Source organism: Dermacentor andersoni, chromosome 10, assembly GCF_023375885.2.
Source record: "Dermacentor andersoni chromosome 10, qqDerAnde1_hic_scaffold, whole genome shotgun sequence".
Taxonomy (NCBI): Eukaryota; Metazoa; Arthropoda; class Arachnida; order Ixodida; family Ixodidae; genus Dermacentor; species Dermacentor andersoni.
In genome coordinates, this window is record NC_092823.1 from 50,026,398 (window position 1) to 50,052,519 (window position 26,122).

Sequence of the window (26,122 nt, forward strand, 5' to 3'; positions counted from 1 at the left end):
GCAGCTTTCCCCAATACATCCATTCCAAACGCTGAAGAATGCGGCTAACATTCAGAATCGATCTAACAGTTTGTCTCAGTTGTAAATTGGGTGAAACAATCGAGAACGCAGTACACCTCAAGAGTTGTACGCTTTCATATACTGGGCTTATTGTAGAATCTGCGTGGTCATAATATCCTTGTATGAGAAATTTTAATTATATTTATGACGGAAAGTTGGAGACATTGTTGCTACTCCTCGAATTGCTAGTCAGTCGACAATGGGTAGTGTGACTGAGACGCTCAGTACATTAGCTCATGACATTAGATTACATAAATTTTTCGTGACGAGGAAAACCAGAAAGGGAGATTTGTGCATTCGCTAGTTTGAGGGGCGCTCACCGAAAAATGTAAAGAAAGGAATTTTTACCGAACATAAAGTCAGCTCAGCATTTAATGCGGTAGACGGTATAATGTTTGTTAAGTACGACAAATGCCATGAGTGCTTGCACTCTCGCTCAACTGAGTAATACATGATCATCGTTGCAACAATCTCGATTTTGCAAAATGTCTTTCGCAACGTATTCACGTTGTCCACGATTCTAAGCATAACAGTATGCGCGGGGCTCCTGCAATAAAGTTGTCTTTTTGTAAGAGCGTGAACCTATGATAGTGTGCCGTCACCCGCTACGAAACGACACAGTTCGTGCATCATGGGCCCTCGTGACTAAAAGTCCACTAATGACAATACTTCAGGAATACTGCACTTTGTCCTCCAACAGGTGTGCCTGCAGGTGCGCTACAGGAACCTGTATTCAGATATAAGGCGTCGAGGTGAGTAAATTCCTTCACTGTAATGCAATTTATGCAGCAGTCGCTCAAGAGCGAAAGCTGACTTCTTTAGCTGCTGAAAGCTGTCGTTCTAGACTGATTAGTTTCTGTTTTTTCACTTTGCCACCGGGGTGGCTCAGTGACAATGGTATTCTGCTGTAGTGCATTAGGTTGCCATCTTATTTCCTATCAGGGACTGCCGCATTCCCCAGGATGAAATCAAAGACGCTGCAGTACTACTTTTGATAGGAGCGCTGAAGGGCCCTAAGCGGTCAAGAATTATCTGACATTTTTTATTACGCTTGTGCGTCTTCGGGTCATTAAATGCCATTGACCAATAACTGCCAGCTAAAAGGGTCCTGAAGAGTTTGGACAAATTTTGTAGGCCCGTAGGGCACAGCTAAAGTAAAACATTAGCGCCGCAATTCAGGCCAAGTCTCTCATATTAGGAGGCACATCAATGATTACAAGTTACCTTCCTTCCCAGTTATGCTTTATCTGCCCAACTCGTTCACCGAGTGATCGCAGCTAAGTTCCGCCGTCAGTGGCTCGGAGTTATGATGTGGCGTCGTGTCTACTTCCGGTTGTCTTGGAAGTACCGAGCGAAGCCTCTCCACTATCCGCCTGGTCATCGATCCTGTGATAGAGCTATCCTAGCAGTGTGGGTTGCGAGCATTCTGTCGAAGCGTCGAGCATGTCCGGTATTCCGGTAAGCGCAGGTTATCTGGGCGTTTTGACGGATGAGAGGAGGCGGGAACTAAAGCCCCTCCATATTACTGCCGCTGTTATGGACGGGCTTTAGCGTAAACCTAACTGATCTAACCGGCCTACATGGTGCAGCCACCTGGGGACGCAGAGCTTAACCTGCCAAACACATAGCTACTATTGCTTTGTCCAAAAATAACATAGCTTAAACATATAAAAACAGAACGTGTTCACTATTATGCACCTACTGAAAGTTTGGACCTGCAGCAAAGTAGAATACCCTTGGTTACTGCTATATTAGCTCTTTGTCTGCCTGGTGGAGTTGTGTATACCACAACCTGCCTTGTGGTTTCTTAGTGGCTATGGTGTTGGAGGGTTAAGCACGAGGCCGCAGAATCCAATCCCGGCCACTGCGGCCGCATTTTGATGGGGGCGAAATGCGAAAACACCCGTGTGCTTAAGTTGAGGTGCACGTTAAACAAACCCAGGTGGTTCAAATTTCGGGAGCCCCCACTGTGGCGTGCCTCATAATCAGTTCGAGGTTTCGGCACGGAAAACTCCATAATTTAATTTTAATTTTGAAGCTCTGTACCATCAAGTGACTGCACCGTGCAGGCCGTACAAGTATTGTGCCTCCGCTCATCCTACAAAACACCTAAATTACTGGCGCTTGCGTTTACCTAAATGCCAGACATTTTAAACAACTCTTTTGTGGTCGTAATCCTACGGTGTGAAGTGAAGGCTGCAAACGCGTAGATGCTCCTACAGGTCGGGTAGCGACAGCCCGATGCGCTGCAGCCACTTCGCTCGCATATTGCTTCACAGAGGGACACGATGTCGCCGCTTGACATGCCGCCGATCGCAGGATTTGCAGCATACAGAGGAACAAGGGTGATTCTTGGTGCTCGCGAAAGGAAAGCTCAAGACCAACACTGACCGCGAAGCTTGTGTCAACGCGTAGAACCTTGAAACACAAGCAGACGACAGTTGCTGTGCGCTGGAAGTGGCTCAGTGTGGCGATAAATTGTTGTTGTGGATTCTTTCTGTCACTTTCTTTATAAAAAGATTAAACAACATCCTAACTATTTAGAGCAACATTTTTTCACCATAAAGTGTAGAAATGGTAGACGACGCGACCTGGATAGCCAATCGAATAGCTCGCCCAAATGACGTCAATTTCGCTGACTACGTCTATTGGGAGGGGGCGGCTGAAAACTCAGGGGAGCCACAACGCTGCGATCTATAGCGATGAACATTTTTAACGTGCCATAATAAATTAGATGCTTTACGGGGTGCGCCTAAATGTTTCACTTACTGATCAGCCAGGCCAATGACTCAGGACGTTTGTACAATATCGTCAAAATTGTTTAAGGGTCCTGTAAGCACTTCCTCCATGCACCAGTGAAATGGCGTCTCACGTGTCGCAACTTTCAGTCCACGTGGTGCCTTCCTCTTTGCCTGTGCCGCGACATACTCGTCATTAAGCTGTTAAAGAAGCTATAATTGTATAGGACAGTAGCGTTGTGGTCCTACCTTAAAAGTTTGCTCTAGCGCATATGAGTCCTAGATGGCAAAAATTGTAGTCGCATCAATATGGTACACAGCAAGAACTCACGGGTTTGACTCCGAACCACATTGGCTGCATTGCGATCTATCTTGACTGAGCAAGACTGTTTAAAGCAACGCAATGTGCATCCTGTTCAAGGATAAAATGGCCGCAGTACTTACTGGCAATCATCGATTTGTATATGTTCAGGAAACTTAATTTGGTTAATGGGTTTACCAAGGTCATCGATGGTGCTCTGGGGCTCTAAGCCACATTGACATGATTGGAATAAGCCTTGTTTTGTTGCGATAGCAATGTATGGGCACTCCAGGCACGTTTTTGACGTCGCCGTCACCGTGATGTTCTGTAAGAACTCCAAGGGCGATAACACCGTCACCACGCGGCGTACGCTGTCTGTGCGAGTGAAAGCTCCTTGTGCGAGGGAAGTCGACGATGGCGGCTCAATCAGGCGCGCGCGAAGGGGAAAGCGAAGAGCAAACGCGCCGTCTTCTGTCGCGCGAAAGACCGTGGGGGGATGGGAGGGAGTAGGGCGGCGTTGTGCTACGGCAGCAACTACGCATTTGGCGACCGCTTCGCAAGGGGAACTGACGATCGCTACTCGGTCTCCTCGCCCGCCATGTTTTGAGGACAGCGGGGAAGCAACGTGGGAGGGAGGGCGGCTTCGACTCCTCCAACAAGTGCGTACGTTACACGGCTGCGTGCAGTCTCGCGCGCCGTATCTTGTAGCCGCTCTGCAGAGCGCTTATACCTCTGTGCGCGCTGTGTTCTCGCCACTTCTGTGTGCAAGCGACAGACCGCACAACAGTCACTTCGCTCGCTTCAGCTGCCGCGCTTGCTCACGCCTGCGTCCGGCGTTTTGATATTGAGTGTCTGCGCTGGTCGAGTGTGATGTGTTCATGTGCGCTTGTGCGCGCTGACACCATGCTTGTCAATTCAGTTCGTAAGCGAATGTTTCTAAGTTTACACGGCAGATAAAACTACCACCCTTATTTTATATAGCTGTCTGCTAATTTGCTATCGCGATGGATGCTTCACCTCTCGGGCGAAATTGTGACTTTCTTGTGAGTACGAAGTGGAAATACTACTATTGCACATGGGGTCGTTCTAGCGCTGCTCTTGCTGCATTTAAGGCACTGCTGGTCGTAGTTGTGCCTGCAGTGTGTACGCAGGCTAACCGCGATGTTTATTCACGCTGACGTGCTTCATTTAGTAGAGGCTCATTATATTTGGAGGGGACGGTCGCTACTGGAAAAACTGGCGCTGTGGTTGGCGTGATGTAGTAAGAGGAATCACGTGAACAGAGCTGCCGCGTCGACCGCATCGGAAATACTGGAGTTGGCTGAGAATTAAAGTTTCATCCATGCTAGAGCAGCACTAGCCGTGCTACGGCTCGTAGTTTACCTATGATAAGGATTGAGAAATCGGCAAAAATAAAGTAAATAATGTCTGAATAGTTCCGTAATTCAATTGCATGTCGTTGCGGCTGATATGTCTATAGCTGCACAGTGAAAGTATTTTCGAAGAGCTCTGGAAGCGTTCGCATGATGGTGCTTGGTTTTGTACTTTGGAATTCTCGTATGCTGTGACGTAACGCCTACGATACCTGCGCACTGACGAAAAAATATAAATACTGTGAAGAAACCGGGACAAGAGCATAGCTAACGCCGCCTTGCCTGGTCCAATCTTTATTGTTCCGCTCTGGTTGCTGTTTTTCTGGCATGAATGCATGCACCAAGCTTACAGCCAAGCGCATTTGTTTTATATACAATGTTTTAATTATTTACTATTTACTTAGTGAAAGATCAGGAAATAGAAAACTTGATATCCACCCGACTGTAGCATGAAGGTGCAAGAAAGCTCATACGGATTTCTCATTACGAAGTTCTTTATGAGAAACCCGTATTGGTTCTCTTGTAGCTTCGGGCTACACTCAAGTAGAACAATTCTTCTCTTTCATTCAGTTTTTTCTAGTCGCCTTGAAAGCGCAAGTCGGACTGATTAGACGGTTATCTGAAAGCGCAGACATTACTTGCACGGAAATTGAAGTTTCCAGGTAGCTAAAATTTATATATTCAGTAATAACGATTGCTTACATTATATCACATGGTGAAATTATAAAATAGAGCCATTCTGAAGTCATGCTAGTTGACTGAAACCGCAATACGAAGACAACTTTAGATGTTTGCTCTACAAACTATGGTACAGAATCTATTTGCGTTCCTGAAGCCGTTTAACAAAAGCTGCTCGCTTTAACTTCATAAGAATAGTAACTGCAACGCCAATACATATTTTAACACTCCTTCGGGACGCATACTTCGGAAGTCGTGCTAGTGATAGGATTTATTCTAGGCAGATATGATTTTAGTGCCGTCTCGCATGAGATATTTAATTTCAGCAAGTAAAAAAAGTTTATTAGTTCATCTTTTGAAATAGCTACACGGTCATAACAATTTGTCATCCAAGTAATGACCCCCTAGTCATATGATCAAAGTGAACAAGACCGAATCGGGTTCTTTAAATGGTGGCCTCAAAAACAATCAGTTACAACTATAAAAAATAAACGAAACACACAGGCTAACACTACGCAGTTAAATGAAAATGTTGCGCGATAACTTCCAGCGCAGGTGCAACCTAGTTGTCGAGAATCGGCGTGATCGCTGCCTGTAGGCGACATTTGCTGCTGCTTTACTGACAGCGTACAAGACGAATATATTTGATTGCTTTTTGTTCTTACGCAAGGTACCGGCTCGACGGACTCCACCACGCCGACCGCACATAGTAGCTGCGCGCGTAATTTGTACGCAATACGGTGCATGTATAGTGTGTTGTGTGTTTGCTGTTTGCAGGTGACCAGTAATTTTTTAGCTTACCAACTCCCGCTCTTTCGAGGGCATACAGAACAGTTGACCAGGTCGCCTGCACAGTGTTTCATTTGAGCACCCGCTGGCAAACTGTGATCAGCATGCCTTGTTATCTCTCATACGACTTCGATGGCGCGCTTCCTGAAGATGGCGCCCTGTATGTCCCCGTGCCGAATATACGCTAAACTATGGTAGTGAAAATGCACGGAGGTTTGATATGATTTGCGCAGACTGGGCCTACGCTTACCTAATGTGCCTACACTTACAGCATAACCCCTTCCGGATAATAGTATGCTTGCATGCCTGAGTATGAGAAGAGGGCTGCGTGCGAAATGCAGATCGTTAAGAGCAGGTCCTAATGGGCGCTATATGAGAGACGTCTTATCTTCAACCTGGTATAAGCACTCGTAACCTGCGTGAGAAGAGCCGACACAATATCTTACAATGGTCATATAAGTTCCAAAGAATTCATATGATTTCCAAACACTTCTCTTCATACAGCATCGAGTTTAGCGGACGGCAGTTAGGGTTTTTTGGAAAGGCAACGACAGAACAGTTTATCGAGCTGGGCTTGCTTGTAGCTGTTTATTTCGTTAGTCTTGAGGAATCTTATGAAACAGTGAGGATACCCAAGCCGTTCGTTCTAAATATTAGGTAGAGATAATATACTAACACGGAATAACTAACAAAGTAAGCACTGCGTGTTTACAGAGCTGACATCTTTGGTTCAATGGGAACACTGACAGCGGAAAAGCTAGCTGATGCGTTTCTCATAGAAGGTAAGCTCACGTATTTTATCGGAGATGATTGTCTCAAAATTTTGATTTCTGCAACGGTAACTTATGCTGTTGTGGACACTGAGCTGATGTATTGTTTGTGTTGCTTTGAAAGGTTGGGTATGCCGATAGCGTAATGGTGTAAGCATTAAAGAGAGAAGCACGATAACCTTAAGAAGACGCGATCCGCCTGGTTTTAAAATGTCGAGGCCGAAAAAAATATGAAAAAATTAAAAGCTGACACATCAAATGTGCCTTGTAGAAATTAAATAGCGATTTGCTAATGGCTCATCTTTTTCGGTCATATTCATGAGGGGTACATAAGTTGGCAGTGATGCTTTCAAGGGCCACCTTAGAGCTGAGCTCGCCACGTCCCCAAAGGCGCATGGTATATGAATGCACGCTAAACTTGTGGCGCTATTGCTAAATATATCGTAAGAAGAGGCAATTACAACTTTCTGCATTAGCGCGCGTGGATTGAAGGAATGCGTGGGTGCGTAAATACTCATCAAGTACAGAAATCCGAAGAATTTTTATCTAGTAAGGAATATTTAAAAGAATGACAAGACCTGAGAAATAACTCTTTTGAAGACCTCAAGTAAAAGGCTCGTCACCGCCGTACGGGCGCGTTCGCTGTACATTTGCAGGAAGCGATGTACGTACCTTTAATTTGCGCGTATCTACACATGATAGGTGCCTTGCTTTGTCAGTAGCTCTGGCCAGCCCTATAGCAAATTAATTGTGCGAGCGGGCAGGGCGGCAAGCAGCATGTAATGCCTGTTTACGTTATGTCTGGAATCAACTACTGGTTCGTCGACGTATATGATTGACACAGGTGGCACTACTGAAAGCACTGCTACTCTGAATTTGCCGAAGGAGAGCATGGTGACTACAGTAGTCACTGGCTCAAATATAAGACGAAATTACAATTACCTCCTTGAGGGTCAGTTTAGACTCTGACAGCATTGCTCCCTCACAACATTCTGCATCCTTCAGTGTTGCAATAAACATAGTTCCAAAGTGCTGTTCGGACCTAGAACATGTGAGGTCTTGAATGTTCAAGAGCTTTTGCGAGAAATTTATTGCTACGATCAAGGCAAACGATCATGTCTTTTACCATGTCTGTATCTTATACTGACGCGCCCATTTAGGGCTGAATCTTGCAGAACTATTTAGAGATAAGTGTAACTTAGTCTTTAGTCTGCAGGAAAATACTTTGTTCTCATTGATTCGTTTTTCCAGGAAGAATGTGGCTTGACCGAAAAGGAAAATACGCCTGGACAGAACACACAAAAAGAAGCTTCAGAGAACGTCTGGCTTGTTTAAAAAAGAAAAACAGTCAACCAGAGAACAGTGGAGAGACATCGGAAGTAAACTCACAGGAAGGCTTCGAAGTAAGAGGTCTTGTTCATACGGATTATAGTATAGGTTGCGCAAAACGTCGATACTACAAAAAGCCCATTAGAAGAAGTATATTTGAAGGCTTGGTGAATTTTAAAATAATTTCGCGTCGCAGATAGCATTTCTACTTATTTAACCAGATTGCTTCAAGCGGCGGACACTACAATAAAGGCCGCTGTGGCCACCATGGCCACAGCGGCCGGCTGTGGCTGTGGCCTAGCGAACGCCGACCAGAAGACACTCATTGACGAGTGTGGTCGCACGAGTAAATATAGCGGCACCCATGGGTATGGTGCTGTAAATTGTCTAAAGGAAAGAAGAGTTTACGTTATAGTGCCTGTGCTAGGAGAATTCCTTGGCTATGGTTATCTGCGAAATTGCTTTTCAAATACATGCGAAACACATGAATATTGTGATTGGACAGGTGTTTAACCTATCTGAGCAAAATTTAAGCGATATGAAAGAATAGTGGAGCCAGAATTCATCCGACTCTAGGAAGACTTTTAATTTAAAGCTGTGCAGTTAAAAAGAAGAGAACTTCCGGCAAGAAAAAAGAAAACAAATAAAAAACATAAAACTTTCTGGCATATTATAGTAGGAAGCACGACGTCTAGAAATGTGTAAATTTGCAGCAAAAACAAATAGCGCGGCTCAGTACACTGCATCAGTTACAGCATCCGAAGCTGATGTGACATACGAGCCTCTCAAACCTTTCTACTTCACCAAAATAATCTGTGTCACTTTTTTACAGCGCAGGGGTGATGATAACACTTTAAGCTTGAAAGTGTTTGACCACATTGGTTTACGGACATCATACAATGTAAGAATTAGTCTTTTCCCTCCTTTCTGAGTTCCAGCTTTATCTTGAGGCTTTAATAATTTCGTGAACGCTACGCGAATCGATAGGTGTAGCGTGCACGCCCACAATCAAACTAGATGAAATAGTTCTGATGAGCTACCTTGGAAGTCGTGAAGATTGTCGTGTTCAGTCCTATTAGCCTGGTAATAGTTTGCAAAACTCGATTAGTGCGTTCATACATTGCCTCTAATGCCTACGCAATCTGTGTATATGTATACCGTGTCCCAGCTAACGTCAACCGAGCTGTTAAAAAATACGCTGCAAGCTGCAAGCATAAGATCTGCTTTGTTCGATCGTTTGAGATCTTCACCTCGAAGTCCGTTAGCCTTAGTATTGTTTCTCGCACCGTGTTATGTAAATGTTTTTTGTTTTGTTTTTTTTATTCAACAGGTTGATTAACTTTAGCTGGGACACCTGATAGAATTAGCCATGATGTATATGTACCGCGAAAACCGTAATGTGGGGGATACAATTCTAGGGCAGTCGATCGTCATGCCACCATACCCATCTCTTTTTTCGTTGCCAACATAGCCTGAAGAATGAACAGTGATTCAATGTTCCGGCTCGTGATGGAAAATTATATTTTTTTATAGAAGTGCGTGCTACACAACAAAAATGTTGTATCTAAAACTGATTACAACAGTAATGACTCATAACCGGTGGCTATCTGTCATATAACAGTTATGAGTCACAATAGATTTAGAGTTTATGGTATCGTGCTGCTAAAGATGATGTCGCGTGAGTAGTTTCCGGCTGTGGAGGACTTTACGATGGGGGTGATTACTGTGTTTTTGGTTTCATGTTAAAGAACACCAGGTGGTCATAGTAAGTCCACGATCCTCCTCAAAGGCGTACTTCATGTTCCTCTGCGTGGCTCCGGGTTGTTAGGTCACATAATTTAATTATACTGCAAGGTGGATTTCAGGTAAGCATGAAGTATGAGGTGCTTCATCTGAAGTGTTGATAGCTGTCCATATGGTGACAGTCCCCATGCAACAAAGTATCGAGTGTCAGAAAAAGTTCTGGCAGAATCCGTTTTACGATGGCCGTCGACGTTAGATCAATTCCCATTGAACCAATGTAGCCAAAGACGGTTGTTCCACCGTCAAAAAGCGCCAAGGCGTGTATGCAGCCTAGCTGCATTCTTCCGCTTCCTATCTGGACACGCTATGTCGGCCAGCGGCACCACAGCCCCGTCCGTGTGTAGTGCGTGTGTGAGTGTGCGAGTGATAATATATACATTTGTAATTTTCCAGAATTTTTTGAAATAACCTGTTGCACTAGCATAACACCTGTCGTAGAGTTGGATTATTCGAACAGAAGGGCAATACTAGAAAGAGAAATCTAAACTGATAATTCAAATTAGTAACCAAAAGGTAACCAATTATCATGGTGAATAATTACTGTGCTGCTCATATAGATATTTAGCAATATCGCCGGTAGAATTGCAAGAAGTATCCACTTGAAATGAATCTCGTGGATGACAACGGTTTCTAGATGTGATTTTCCAAAGTGTGCCACGAAGTACAATGCCATTCCAGATGCTTTTTGTGCTTCAATGCTTCGCGCAGTGACGTTTGGTGCTATTCTCAGGAAACTAGGTGATCCCTCTGGTGCGTTTAGCATTTCCTGCTTTCGTGCGATGTGCAATTCCGATGTGCGATTCCTGTGGGTGCGAGGAGACCATCGAGCACCTATTGTGTACCTGCCCCCGCTACGATGTACAGCGCCTCCCTCTGCGGTAAACTTTGCACCGACTAGACTTACGACCTTTCACCGAGTCAAAGATACTCGGACCGTGGCCCCACCCGTCGCTGGCACGAAAAGCGAATCGTGCATTACTGCAATAATTGAGGAACACCGGTTTAAGAGACCGTTTATAGTGTCCCTGTGCATAGTGTCCCGCCCACACGTACTCAGTGCTCACTCTCTCCCTTTCTCCTTTTTTATTCCCCTTTCCCCCACCCCCAGTGTAGGGTAGCAAACCGGATACTCTTCTGGTTGACCTCCCTGCCTTTCCAGTCCTTGCTTTCTCTCTCTCTCTCCTGCTTTCGTGAAATGCCAGCGAAAATGCGGTCCGGGATGTTTGATGTAAGAGCGGACAAAATTAGTGGTCAAAATAAAGTTACCTAGTATTTTGCTGCAGTGTTTCCCTTAGCATGTTAGTGCTACTATGACACAGTGTCAGTCCTGTATAATGGTAGTCTCAGCTTAATCCTTCCTTTCTTAGTTCCCGCCTTGGGTAGCGAACACAATTCGGGAGTGTGGTTCCTTCAGCGAGGAGTACTAGTACTATCACGTGGCTCAAAACAGGCGACAACCTTTGCTTAGATCACCGTTTCCAATATAATTTCCTCTATAAGCTCTTCTTGCATATTTAAAACTGAAACGAGAAATTTGGAAGTATACGTTTGCTGGTACCTGACAGAATAAGTAACTCTAGTCATAAACAAACAAACACACACGCAGACACACACGCTCACACAGATGCACACGCACGCACGCACAACGCACAAAACTTACAAAGGCGTAATCAGTGATCACAGGCTTTCCTGCCTTTTCGTCTTATTTTATAACCTAAAATATTTATTCATAGGCTGATGAAGTGATATTTTCCGATTGGTTTACGGCAGTCTGAAACTGCATTGAACAGAAACAGTCCAATGGTAACCTGAGCAAAGATAGAACTTTTGAATAAAAAAGTTCATGAGATTTGTTTGCACGAAAATAGCGTCAAGCATGCTTGACGTTTCCGAAACCTGATAGGGGGACATGCAAAAAACGTTTGAGATGAAGGGCTTGTTAGTGAAATTATGAGTTTTTTCTTCTAAAAAATGTTTTCATATAATCTTATGACACAATATATCGGCGAAATAAAAGATTGCATACTAACACGGCTTAGTCGACGCGAAATGTTGCGAATGAGCCCGGTGATCGTGCTTTTTTACAAAACTGTGCAGACTCTCATTTACTCGTTCGGGGCGTTGCTCTAAGATAGAATCATGGCTGTAATCGAATGAAAAAAAAAAAAAACTGCAATAATATTTTCAATTTCACATGCCTAAACCATATTATTGCTATTTGAGACGCGGTAGTAAAGGACACCGGGAAATCTTGACCATCGGGGTTCTTTATTGTGCCCTTAAATTTAGGCAAACACGAGAGTTTGTACATTTAATTTGCCTTTCGTCCCCATTGCAATGCGGACGTCATGGCCAGGGTCGAATAATTGTCCTCGAGCTGTGCAGAGCAACGTCGTAGCCCTTGTGCTACTGCATCGAATTGTTATGTGGCAGATACATTAGATATGCAGCGTTTGTTGTCCTCCTAATGCTAGCATTCATAAAACGACAATAGAAAGAATACAGGTAGTCCAAGTGCGAGCAAGTCAATGAAAATGAAGCTTTTCTGGCCGGACAAAAGCAAGTCCTCGGAGCGCTATTCACAGCGCAAGACATCGGTCGCGCACTGACTAACATGGTTCGACATTGTCGTCGAATTGTGCTCTTCTGTCATCGCTCTGCTTTACTTGGTTTTTACGTTACACCATATTTGGTTTACGTCATTTTTCTCAAAACATGATGATGTAGTGCAGCTTTCAGTAGGAACGCGGTAAGTAACTGTACACACTAAACAGTATTAAAGAATGTAGGTCAATTTTAAATGGCTAACTGCTTAAATGTATTTGGCTATGCAGGAATTCATCGAAATGATTTCAGAAAGTGGAAAATGTCGCGCAGACTTTCAGCGTGTAAGCATTCAAACTCTTCAGCGGGATTTCTTCACGTCATTTGCTAAGGTAAGCTCGCTATCCTTCTATGAGAACATAACAGTAAGAACAGCATGCGGTTTAAGCATCGAGAATCACAGTCAAAAATAACTTTCTTTGGTAAAGAGCGTTGAACGTGGTCGTTATTTTTGTGGTTTGTCTTAAGAAGGCGGGTTAAAGTAACTATAGAAGACGTCGTCATACTGTGCTGGTGAAGTTAACAGGAATATAAAATGAGATGATAAAGCAGTACGTTCGGAGACTCCAGCTGAAGGTTGCCACTGATTATTGTAGGTACCCAAAAATGTTACCTAGACTTCAAGAAATAATCAATCAAGAACAGTGATGAATTAAAACTAAGGTTTCGCGATTGTTCTTTTGATACCAGATTTTGTTTAGTTACAGTATACCGTGCAATGTTGCTTTTGTCTTTGTTATTTAACGTACAATATCGATTTATTTCAAATAATCAGGCAATTAGCCTGTCATTTAGAATATGTAGGGACCGAGATACGAACAATCTCTACTTATTGTTGTTAATGCGTAAAGCTGCAGATATGTTAGCTTTCATGATTGTTATTTACTTGATTAGAGACACTGTGGACCTGAAGGTGACCATGAAACTGAATACCGGTAAGACTACATCTATATATTACACTATGTTTACTTCAAATTTGAATAATATTGTAAAAGCTGCAGGCTTTTGGAGGGTGTAGCCATTCTTGGCATTTTTCAGCATGTAACACACTAGGTGCGTGAAGAATTAGCTTTTTAATGTAGGCACAAATTAAAATATATTTGCCCTTCTTGTTCATAAAACTGCTGAGCGTTTCCTCGTAACGGATATTCAGTTATATTCAATCTTGTTTTGTCACAACTAAGGAAGGCATTCTTGAATTGAATTCTTGTCTGTTGAGAGACGATTCGAAAAAGCATCTCGAACAGTTAGGCAGAAGAGGTTAAGTTTAAGGGGAAGGCTTAGCTCGGGAACTCCTGTCTGAATACACAATAACGGAGACATTATTTCGCTCCACAGCCACTGCATCTCGAGAAAGCATTCAACCGCGATCTGCACGAACTTCAGACAGTGTTTGAAGATGACAATGCGGGCACCGTGAGAGGGTAAAGTGTGGCAAGGGCTTACAGTGAATGCTTCACGAAGATCATAATAGATAAATTGACGAGAGAATCGGCGTCGTGCGTTCGATGAGGCGAGGCTCTCTATTGGACTGCAATTGCACGCGCTCGCCTCTCGTTCAAAAGCCAGCCAATATCTGGAAACATTCGCCGTTTGCGTACCTCGGCAATTTCTCGCCATCTTTCATCGGCACAACTCGCGCTTTGGGGACGCTGTGCTTAAATGCACTGACTTGGGGATGGGTCCACATTCCCCCGAACTTTAGCTGTAACAGAGGCGGGATGGAAATAAGGAAGAAAAGGGTAAGAAGAGAGGGCTCGGAGCTGACAACCCTGTTTGCATAAGATGCTCTGCAGACACTGTACGTGCATAGTAGGAAGGCTAAACGCAACAAACAAGTGCCGCTTCACCCACTTTCGTGCGGTGTGGGTATTCGGCTACCTCGCGAACATTACACAGGCCGTAAACGCCCAAACAGTCAATAAATCTGGGCAGGCTACAATGGGCCTTGTCTCGTACACGGGTGGGCTCACGCGGCCAGAGGAGGCCCTTCGGGCTGTTGACGGAAATACCAAGTTCAGGGTACTCGCCTAGTAACGTTTGACGCACTGCAGCGAACGCGGTGCAGGGCCGCAGATAGTTCAAGCGTCTCTGTTTGCGCGGACTGGCGGCATTAGCCCGATGTGGCGCGACCAAGGCGCAGACAGAGCGAAAACGCTTGCTGCTATCGCCATAATAGACCATTCTAGCATAGAAAAAGACATTCAGCAAGAGCGGACACTCCCATAGAGCCCAGCGGCCGAATCGACTGCAGCGTACCAAGCGGAAGGGATTAACTCCTTTCGGTTTCTTTTTTGGGCGCGCCTTTTGAAGATTTGCTGGCACGCGCAACGCCGACTGCGCTACTCGGCGCTTTCTTTTTTTTTTGCTTCTGCTGCTCAATTGCGTGCAGTAGTGTGGAATCGTTTAGTTAATTAATGTGATTGCGAACGATCTTTACAAGCCTCCGTCGAATCTGTGCCACGTGCAATTAATTTGTGAAGTAGACGCAAGAAAGAGACCTTGTACGTGAAGAAATGTTTATTTCGCTCCATATAAATGCTCCTTCCCGGCTTTTTGTTCGTTCATTGAACGTTCTGACAAGAGATAGGCAGCAGTAGTTCCCGTAAGCAACTGCATCGGACGGCACCAGCTGAAAAACGTACATTACAAGCATGCGTAGTTTCGGTATTTAGACAATTATACGAATACCGTGTGCAAAGAGGAAACGTACGAAGTTGTGAATGGGCGACATTACAAAGAAAATCACTTTACTCTTAACACACATGGCATTGAATATACCCGATTTATTCCATGCCGTAGAATAAATTATGAGGAAAACATCCGATTTCCATGCATTCCCCCATTCCCGGGCATTATTTCATGCACTTTAAGAGTACTAATTCACCGGCGACTGCGCGTTTCCAAAACAACTTTAACTCAGCCGACGCGATAGTACGCTACATGCCCATAGTTGGCCACAGTAGAGGCTCTCAGCCAGACCATGCTAGACGCATAATATCTGCAGAATATTGTATTTAGTCAATGAGTTTGTGCAAACACGTTCTCGAAATGTGGAAACATTAGGAATCTCATGAAGAAGAAACGATAGCACGACTGTGTAAACTATTTCTAATATACAACTTATGTGTGCGCTCAAACTTATCCACCACGCTCGTAAACATTGTAAAAATTGCATGGGAGCTGTAAAATCAGGTATAAGATTTGCCGCCAAAGATGGTCTAATGGGTGCAGTTCAGAAAACTGCGACATTTCATTTTTGTGAAGAGTTAGGGGCCTGCAAACTTCATGCTTCATGTTTCCAAACTTAGAAATTTTTTCAAATTGTAGTAAAAAAATCCGGGTTGTCAATCGAAAGTTTGTTTCTTAAAGTAATGGAATATACCTTTCTCTGTGAAATACAATGCATTTCACTCAAGGCGGTTCAGTAGTTGGCTTATAAAAGCATTTCTTCGTTTGCCATGCATCTGGATAAGAACATTAGACTTGTCCTCAAACGCAAACTTCCTCGTAAGACCGTACTCTTAGTCACCGACTGTGGTAGAAGTACCTGCTCGGTGTTTCGGCACACTGTCTGACCTGTCAAAATTACAAAGTGGTCAAGTGAAAAAAGCAACGACCGAGCGAAGAGACCCATGATACGCAGGTTAGACTTTTAAGCAGATTCGGCGCGTTCCAAATCATAGTAGCAGGTGACTGGGCATTTTAGAGAAAGCCTCTGTCGTTGGAAGCGTCATGCTAAAGGAGTATAAGCGGCTATATCTAGATATATGTGTATAGGCGTTGCCACACAGAACGAAAGTAAAAAAAAATGTGGCGATTTACCGACGATACTGCGAAAAAAATGTAACCATGACGATGAAAACAAAACACACCCACACGTCGCCGGCAGGGAAGGGGAGTAGGAAGGGCTGAATTTGTTGCGGAGACGACGCCTCTGAAGACAGAAACGCACAAAATAGGGTTGATTGCGCGTTAGGCTTGGCATTCCCAAGCCAAAGGGCGTCATTTTTTATATAATTGGTCAGACGTACTAGTCACGTTTTGTGTGCGGGGAGTATACCTCCAAAAAGTCCCTATTCTGTATAGGTAGAAAAACGCTAGAGAGCGCGTGACGATGAATATTTTGAAGTGCACCCGCGTCTCCGGCTAACAAACCGCCCGGCGTTGCCGAACATTCGCGCATCACATCAGCGTTGAAGAAGCGCTACAAAGGCTCTCAGAGTGTTGGATTGCTAATCTGATGCGAAAACCAATGTAGGAGCTGTGTGCTTAAGCAGTGCTTCTGAAAGTCAAATTTGCACTCTGGATGGTGTGGCGTTTTGGCAGAGCTTGTGAAAGATCCAGTGCATATACATAGACATTGCATGGGAACAACGTTGTGATCTTTGTGGTGGATAAACAACATGTTCCATAACACGGCTTGCTACACAGGATGAAACTAAAGAAATATGTACTATCGGCCAAACAAGTAAACGGACCACGGCTTAGGGGGCCGGAGCGGCTGCGGGGCCACACCGGGGCGCTGCTATCTCGCTCCGCGCGCTGACGGCGAGAGTGCCCCGGGTGACGCCAGGCTTCGCCCTCACTCTCACGCGGAGCCTTGTCACGCTTGATAAATTTCTAGTGCACCGTTCGGTTGCTCTACTGCTGGTGGTTGCGACGAAGGAAACCTTGCATCGCCGGTAGTCCAGCACATGGCGCTGTCGCACAGGGGCAGACGACAACCGGACAACAAACCGCGGCACTGAGAAGGAACGGAGACCCGTTCTGATTGTTGTTTTGTTTATATTCACCTTATCTTTTATATTAGTGCATGTCGCCGGCGTCCACCGCTGCTCGATTTTAGGCAACATCGCACAAGTAGCCGCAACGGCGGGTACGGTGACGCGCGCTTTTTCACGCCGGCGCGATAGTCGCAGGCGGCAAGGTTTACTGCGGGCACGGCTTATATGTCGAGATCACTTTTCCGTCATTGTCTCCAGTACTACGTTTAATATTAACATCAGCGACGCCTCTGAAAACTGCTTTAAATAGATACTACAATGCGTAGGCCATAATGAAACTTTACAAAAGTACGGCCACGAAGAGATAATTGGGAAGACGAATAAGAATAACCATAGTTAGTCATGAAAGTTCATTCATGGAAACATTCCGTCGCTTGAAGGGGTCCTCAGTGCGATGAAAAGTTGCCGTCGACCGCGATGACTTGGCTTACTCGCCTTGTTTCCTTCTTCGCGACCGCCAGCAGTATAGCAACCGAACGGTGCACTAGAAATTTATCAAGCGTGACAAGGCACCGCGTCAGAGTGAGGGCGAAGGCTGGCGTCACCCGGGGCACTCTCGCCGTCAGCGCGCGGAGCGAGACAGCAGCGCCCTGGTGTGGCCCCGCAGCCGCTCCGGCCACCTGAGCGGTGGTCCGTTTACTTTTTTTGGCCGATAGTACATATGGCCAATAGTTGTAAAGCTTTTAATTATTGGCTTTACTTAAGCTTCGCTTCACATAGCTTCCACAGTGGGCATTGAATCTTTATGATTCTTTCGGGGACAATGGCTCATCGCGCCTGAAATAACGAATATGTCTCGCGGTAAGCGAACCTGAAAATGTTAATTGGCTTTACTTAAGCTTCGCTTCACATAGCTTCCACAGTGGGCATTGAATCTTCATGATTCTTTCGGGGACAATGGCTCATCGCGCCTTAAATAACGAATATGTCTCGCGGTAAGCGAACCTGAATGTGTTAGGTGAGATAAATTTGACGGTCAACGTGCTTAGTCACAGAACTGGCGGTCACAGTACTCGTCGAATACAATTTAAAATAGGCTTAAAAACCAGTTCCACAATGTCCGACGCGTATTTGAAACTGCAGATTTTGGAGACATGTGCGACATTCTTAGGGAAGTGCCAAAAAAAAGCTCAAATTTATGCGATGCCTTCAGAAAAGCGGTTGACCACTCACTGACGCCTGTTGCGTTTTTGACGTCTAACAAGCGGAAGGCTTTAGCTTGATAACTGGATCACGGCAAGTCTGGAAGATACTTGAGAAGGGAGTCACTCCATTTTTCAGTAAAGCCTTGGCTGGGAATTCCATACCTCCGACCAGACCGAGTGACCCCTTTGCATGCGTAGGCAAGCGAACATTTATGAGCATCAAACAACGAGTGGCTTTAAGAGGAGATGCTTTAAAAACCCTTTATGGTTCTTTTGAAAAATAATGCTTCTACATTTCATCTGTATATGAGAAAAATCAATGCTCTTCTTCAACCAGCTGGTCGCAAAAATAATTCTCATTCAGGCATGGTAGCTGTATGGTCTTTGTTTTTCCAATTACGCTTCACTGACGCAGCTCACAACTAAAATTTTTGCTGAGATGGTGAGATTTCCAGGGTCAACAACTAGCGAGCTCTAGCCTTAGCTGAATCGGCAGCAGCTCATTATCCGTGTTTCACCCGAGCTCAGCCGAAGGGTGTGGTTCCTACTTGTGAGAGACCAACAAACGGAGAACTGTTGTTTCTCTATATTCAGGGCAAGTCCAAAAAGCGGTGGAGTCTCTGAAATGTGGTGTCTGTGTCGTTGTAAAAAAACAAAAATCTGTGCTCTATATACAAGATATCGCCATAAAATATTTACAATGTTTTTACTCATTTGAGTTTACTGTAACAGCAGTTCGCTATTATTGAATATTGTTCTGCTTGTCACGTCATTGAAACTGCATTGCCATTTTTGTTGGTGGCGAGAAAGGAATCGGGAGGTTGTTGTTCTTTATTTCTGCCTGGCTTTGTCTTTAAATGTTTTTTGTCTAGTAAGCAATATTTTACCGAAAATAATGTAAAACCATTTACCATGGTCTTTGAGAACAAACAATGCTTCCTCTCAAACACATTGGCGCAGAGTACGTTATAAAGCACTTCTGCATTCATTTTCTTGCGACGGATTATTGATCAATCGCATATGGAATATCATACATTCCTTATTTACTGCATTTTTTTCTAAACGTAACGCAGAAAAGTGTGCCTGAAGAAGCAGTCACCAAGTTTGATAAAAAAATAAGTGAGTGGCACACAGACGATTACTTATCTGTCGCACTTCTTCACGTTTCGCACTTCTTCACGTCGGCACTTCTCGAAGGTATGCTCCCGTACGCTGCATCGGCCGACCATCTTGCGTTTTTCAGAATGGCGGAACCGGGAGCGTCAGTCGCTCCCATACAACCCGTGAAAAAAGTTCGCTTTATCGTGTCATTTACGGTAACCGGCTGGCCTTGCAGCAATGACAACGGGTGCCTCGCGCTCAGGTTCTAGCATGACTTCCGGCGCTGGCGGATCTGCTGAAGTCAGTAGTGCGAAGTGCGTTCAGCCGCAGCTCGAAACTGCTGACCGAGTCAGGATGTTAAAATTGTTTTACATAGTATGTGTTGATATAACAGGAGCAGTGTATTAAAAAGTAAGCCTACAGAGAAAGCCTACGTTGCGTTGTTGACGTGTCTGGTACTTTGGCGCTGTTGACAATGGTTTGTAATGCGCTACATTACAGGCAGTTTCTTAGAAGCTTCCCGCGGGTTCGCCGCACGTCGTAGATTTCGCAAGTGCGCTGCGACTAAACTATCTGCTTTACGCCTACTTCTCGTGAGCTTCGGACTTTGTATACCACATTTCGTGGAAGCGATCTTGGCAATTACTTGTGAGCGCATAAGTTTATGTGAAAGTTTTTCTGCTGACCATGCTCCTTTATGGGTTTAATTTACGGAGTCAATGATTCCATTTGTGAAAGACATATTGAAGAGAGCTCTTCGAAGGTACCTCCTTGAGTTCTGGCCTAAATGAAATGAAAGCGATCATATATAGTAGACCACTCATTGTATCCTAAACGAGAGGTACGAGAGGACTTGTCGCCTGCCTATTTCTTGCATGCCAAGCGGCTGACGGTTATTTCTGACTTAAAAACATTACCCGCCGTACGTAGCACACGAACAAAGCTGCGTAAAGCGTGGATACAGCGTCAAGAAATAAAAAAATCTTTGGAAGTCGTTGCTGGTCAGTGTGAAAAATTACCAGCCATGGCGTTCACGTTTGTAAACCGCTGGCTTTTGCTTCTCGGCTACCCAAGCGTCGTCACCATTGACTGCGGATACAGATTCATTGTGACCTGTTCACTGCGCTGAGATGCCCTTTTGGAGTCCACTACATTTACGGAACAACCTGTCCCCCGTCTACCAATGATGTTCTGAAGCGACTGCATCGTCCGCTTAAAATAGTCTTTACCGCCCGTGATGCTAATGTTTGCGGCGTCAACAAACCTCGCCTGCTCCTCCTCAGCACCTGCTTCAAATCACATCGAAAGAAGACCTGGATGCATGGCAGATGAGATAGCTTACCACATGACTGTGTGATTGCCGGGTGAATTCTTCGCCCCGCTGTATACAGCACAAGATAAGATGCATGAATACGTTTAGCAATTATCGAGGTCAATGTTTTAGTGACTGTGACCGACACCTCTCTGGATGGTTTGTATTCAAGGCCTTGTCGTGACTCCTCACGTGACTCCCCTCGTATGTTGGCACAGCATCAGGCAGCCCATTGCACAGCGCTATGACGGCCATTTTTATTCTTCCATGGAGAAGAAAACACACTGAAAATCCACGGCAATGGTCGTGATGAGGTCGCTGCGATCTATCGCCTCAAGCTCGCGTTCACATCGAACACTATCGTCTCATCTCCGCGTCCTCACGCACCGGTTTCTACTTCATTCGCGGCGCTAGAACCATCCGTTAGAAGAATGCCTAAGCTGGGGGCCGCTGCAGTGTCCAAATGATAGACATTGGTTTTTGACTGTGAAATGAACTGTTAACGGAGAGGTGGGGATCCCTCTAGCGGCGTCTTCGCCTTGCTCGTGCATGAGCTTCACTTGGACGCGTTTCTGCGCATTGCTGGCGCTTCGCGGGCCGCACGCTCCCTGGTACGGATCGGTGGCCTCTGTGGTTGCAGATGTCGCTCGCCTGTGCGCTTGCCCTGCCTGCGGCACGCCCTTTAGCTATAGGACCTCAACTCGGTTCCTTCTGTACCAGTATTGGCGCCTGACGATATTCTCAAGGTGCCCGATTACTCCGTGCACAGACGGTGGTGGAAACCTGCACGTGTTCTAAAGTACATTCGGGGAAGCGACTGAATTGCGCGATAACGCCACCTGAAACTTGTACGGGTCGGGCGACTATTGTACCGTTTCCGACATTTGTGCTTCCTTGAACTGCTTCCACTTCTCGAGGAAGGAGGGTAAAAATAATGGCGAGGAAATTGTTCATTTTCCTGCGGTTATAAAACTTAAAGAAAGTGCCGCTAACTACAGTGCGTGGAACGTGCTGTCTTGCGTTTCTTTCTGACTAAACTAAACAGTTGCGAAGGCGGCGCTATCCTCGGATCCGCTCGTGAATCCTGGTCAACCTTGACCACGTGGTCTTCTGCCTTTACATGCATATCGGCCCCACGGGATTAAGGGTCATATGGAACTACAATAGCTTAGTTTGCTTTCCGGACACTGTGGACTGAGGAAATTTTGGCTATATTTTAGAACTGCCGCAGCTGCGTCACTTCGCATTCTTGCTATATATGCACTATCACACCGTTATGAGACACCGTTATGAGGCGAGCGTTAGAGGCTGATTTCACAATTATATGGCAGCATGACGCATTCTATGTTCTATGCATGATGTAATGCACTGAAAATACTCATTTCTTTCATCGGTGTATCTAGAACAGCAAATATTTTTGAGCATGCAAGTTAAATAATATTGTCACAGACTTCTAGACTACGTCCAGTTTGCCGAGCATGTGTGTTAACTCGGAAGCTGAAAAGGCGCACGCAATCATAAATGTTGTGGAGATGTCATTGAGTTTAGATTTTATTAACCGGGTGCATGCGGCAAATACATGCATGTGGGCAGATCATTCCGAGTTAATTCCTTGCATAAATGTAGACGCTCATGACTTTCTTGGCCCTTCAGCATGATTTGGGTGATTGCCGTTGCTTCATCGGTTTATGTGTTAATAAAAAATAAATTCATTTATTCTTCTCAGGTATGTCGTGTTCTAGTACTTACACGACCAAACGTTGATGTCACTTATTTTTTTTTTCAGGGTTAACTTCGCATTGAGGACCTACCGAGAGTTCGCTTTGACGTTCAATTGCAGAGACGGTCAGATGATGAAATCGGAAGACGATTGTGATATAGAGCCTCATGGACAGCTTTGTAAAGCACGGACAGTAAATGTCTTTTCTGGCTGAATGTTTACCATGTATAATATTCAGTGCTTAAATGATATTGCGCGAGGTAAAAACGACACGGACGTGAAAGAAGACGACACACCAAGCGCAAACTTTCAACTAAGTTTATTGTGCCACTGCGTCATTTTATACATGGCAGGCAACGTAGATCGCGCATGCGCTTACAAGGAAATGAAGTGCGAAGTCATGTGACATGGTTACGTGTCATGTGACGCCGCGTCCAAGTAACTTAATTCTTTTTCTGTGAGAGCCAGAGACGGGAAGCTAACACACGCATCACCCAATTTCGCGATCGTCTGCGCTTCAGATATCTCATGGATGAGCTGCGTTCTGCCACGGGAAACAATCGTGCATTGATCCTCGAGAGGCTTGCACCCATGATCGCGACAGTGGATCGCCAAGAAACCACCTGAGCCGTTTTTTACATTGTTGCTGTGTTCGCGGAGCCGATCATTGAGGCAACGCCCAGTTTGTCCGATATATTTCTTCCATAGTGCTTTGAAGATTGCGGCGACGTACAGATGTTCTTGTACTCCGCATTTAGGGCCAGAATGGCGCCTCTGCCCGAGGAGAGATTTGTGGTGCTGCATCTTTTGAGCTACTGGGACTAAACATAAAAATAACATTCTTTAGAACTGCTGTTATTGCAGTTCACCTATTACGAAGGCACTTGAATGAGAAATAGGCGGCTTGTACAATTCCTACAATACTGAGTTGCCTTCAGGTGAGGGCGGTTTTCGGACGCGATTGTGATGGTCAGACACGGGCCGGCCTCAGTCGCCGCTCGCCTGTCCCACCAGGTGAGCTCTCTGCTCTTTCGCCTCCGTTGTATCAATGAAATTTCACATGCAGACCTGCCGCTTTGTGCCGCACTATGCAAGCTGTCTGTATACGTGTGCAGTTCCTGCCATAAGGTACCCAAGTGCGCCAAATTCAATACGGCGTTTAATGCAGGGACTTTGCCTGGGAATTCTGCCTCGGGGGTAGATTGCCGACCGTTGGTCCGTATTTCACGTTGATGACACCACTTCAGTGGATCCACTTCCAGTCAATCTATATATATATATATATATATATATATATATATATATATATATATATATATATATATATATGCACAGCGCACACATGATTAAGTAAAACTCTTGCTTGGATTAGTTGGTTCATGCTTGAAGTAGTAAAGACAAGGCGCAGAAGACCAGGACTCAAGAAAAAGAACACAAACGACAGGACCGGTGCCACTCACGACTGAGTTGTGAGTGGCACCAGTCCTGGTCTTCTGCGCCTTGTCTTTACTACTTCAAGCACACATGATTCGTTATCCGTTTATCTTAGGTATCATGGTTCTCTCCTAATGAGCTGCGTTACATACCTAAAGCTGTGTTGCAGGTGACACATTTCTCGAGCTAAAGATGCCGAGAAATGGTGGCCGCAGCAAGTAGACCTGAGTGTATGGTCGAATATTCTAGAGCTTAAAAAGGGATACTTCGCACGTGGGTGACCACGCGGGATTGTTGCATCAATACATAAGAGATAAGATTATGCCTTACTGCTTGATTTGTTTCCATTTCTTTTCGTGCGCTTTGCTTTGAGTGAACTGGGAATGGCGTGGGCCTCTAGAAAAACGTACTGGCTTTTCCAATCAAGGCCGTCATCGCTTTAGTTTTGCAGAAATCAACACCGCGCTCATAGGCCAAGACTAGGAGCATGCCAAGTTGTTCCACCTGCCCTGCTGCCAGAGCTTGCGATCGGAGTGCTATGTATGCATACGTGATGCGTGTGTCAGAACACTACAATAACCTCAATTAGACCTGCAATAGAGTGTGCGTAGTTTACAAAGATTTTACAAGTGTCATGCGCTGGATAAGTATATCCCTCACGATTGTGGTTGTAATTCAGGGTTTGTGGCATTATGCAACGGGTTATGCAACGGGCTGGCTACTGCTTTAGGTGAATTGTGTTTTGTATCTGCGCGGTGACCATTGAGCCTTTTATGAATTTGTTGTCCAGTCTCACTTATGTATTATTTGCTACAAGTGGCACATTCTAGACAGTAGACTACATTGCTTGATGTGCAGATGAAACTCGAAGTTACCTGGTTTGAGTAATTTGATGCTGTACTTTTTACTGTAGTAGTAGATTAAATATGTCTGCATGCAGAGCAGCCGGGTGGCCGCAGGGACTTGTTCGTAACTCGTTTTTGTTCTTAGTTTGGCATGTACAAGAATATCCGTAATATTACTGTTGCAACTCAAGACTGCTCTGGGCAGGGCGGGAAAAATCTTATGTTTCTGGTTGCTGGTGAGAATTGGGTAGTATTTGTTGAGGATGTTTTTCACGTTTGGGAGTGTGTTTGAGAATTTAGTAGTAAGAAGAGGTGCTGTTGTTGTGATCCTAGGTTGGCGCTTGAGCACCTCGGCTCAGTCAAGTTTGGTTGCATCGGTGTAGGCTTTCTGAAGGGCACTCTTTGTGTGGTTCCCGTTTGATAGGGTTCCTTTAAGGTGATCAAGTCTGTCTGTGTAGCCTTGGTTTTCAGCACACATGCGACGTAGCCATGTGCTTGGCCTTTAAAGATGCCTTCTTTGCAATGTGTAGGATGGTGGCTTGTATATTCTAGGTACTGTTGTTTGTCAAAAGGTTTTCTATACAGCACTGTCTTTAGTGTCCCAGTGTCAATGTATATTGTTATGTCCAGAAAGTTTATGCGCTCCATTGCAGATTGTGATGTGAATTTTATTTTTGGGTGAAAAGAATTTAGAAATCCTACATATTTATCTAGGCTGTCTTGACAATGTCCCCATATTATGAGTATGTTTACGTATCGTACGTATGTGTGGGGCCTGTCAGTGCAGCGCAATAGGAAGTCTGTTTCTAGAATCCCCATAAATATGTTCGCATAAACATGTTTTCCCATGTACATCTGCTTCCGTGAAAGGTACAATAACACATGCCAAGTTTACATTAGAAATTTCAAAGACAATGAGGTGCTTAAATGTTCACTTCTGTTAAGACAATGAGCAGCAGGTGAATGCAACCTGCCGAGGTCCTGTCAAAATTAATCGCTCGTGGAGCCACCCGACTTTCTTGATTGTTTTTCACCCAAACTGATTATGGGGGAAACTTTGTGGGTGGTTTTCGCCGGAAACCCATATCTGGAAATCATCTTGTGCTGATTTTCATACCCACAGAGACATTTAAATTATCCGCCGAGACACAGTGCATATACAGCAGAAGAAAAAGATATAAATATAGGCGCGTGCCTCATTCTTGCTTTGGCATTTCTTGTCGTTCTGTATACATGATGCAATGCTCATTCACATAACTTGTAGATATGCAGTTATGCTTCTTAAATGAGATGACTGTTGCCTTACTCTTCAAAGCAGCCACATTTCCTGGTG

The 26,122-nt window shown here is 44.8% G+C and overlaps 1 protein-coding gene across 1 annotated transcript; it reads left to right on the forward strand.

Moving 5' to 3' along the window:
* The first annotated feature begins 6,657 nt into the window (after positions 1-6,657).
* Positions 6,658-22,724, forward strand: LOC140213449 (uncharacterized). The gene is made up of 6 exons (XM_072284679.1): positions 6,658-6,721; positions 7,961-8,112; positions 8,871-8,939; positions 12,676-12,777; positions 13,340-13,380; positions 22,577-22,724. The coding sequence occupies exons 1-6, from the start codon at positions 6,673-6,675 to the stop codon at positions 22,722-22,724; spliced, it is 561 nt and encodes a 186-aa protein (XP_072140780.1). The 5' UTR covers positions 6,658-6,672.
* The last annotated feature ends 3,398 nt before the right edge of the window (positions 22,725-26,122 follow it).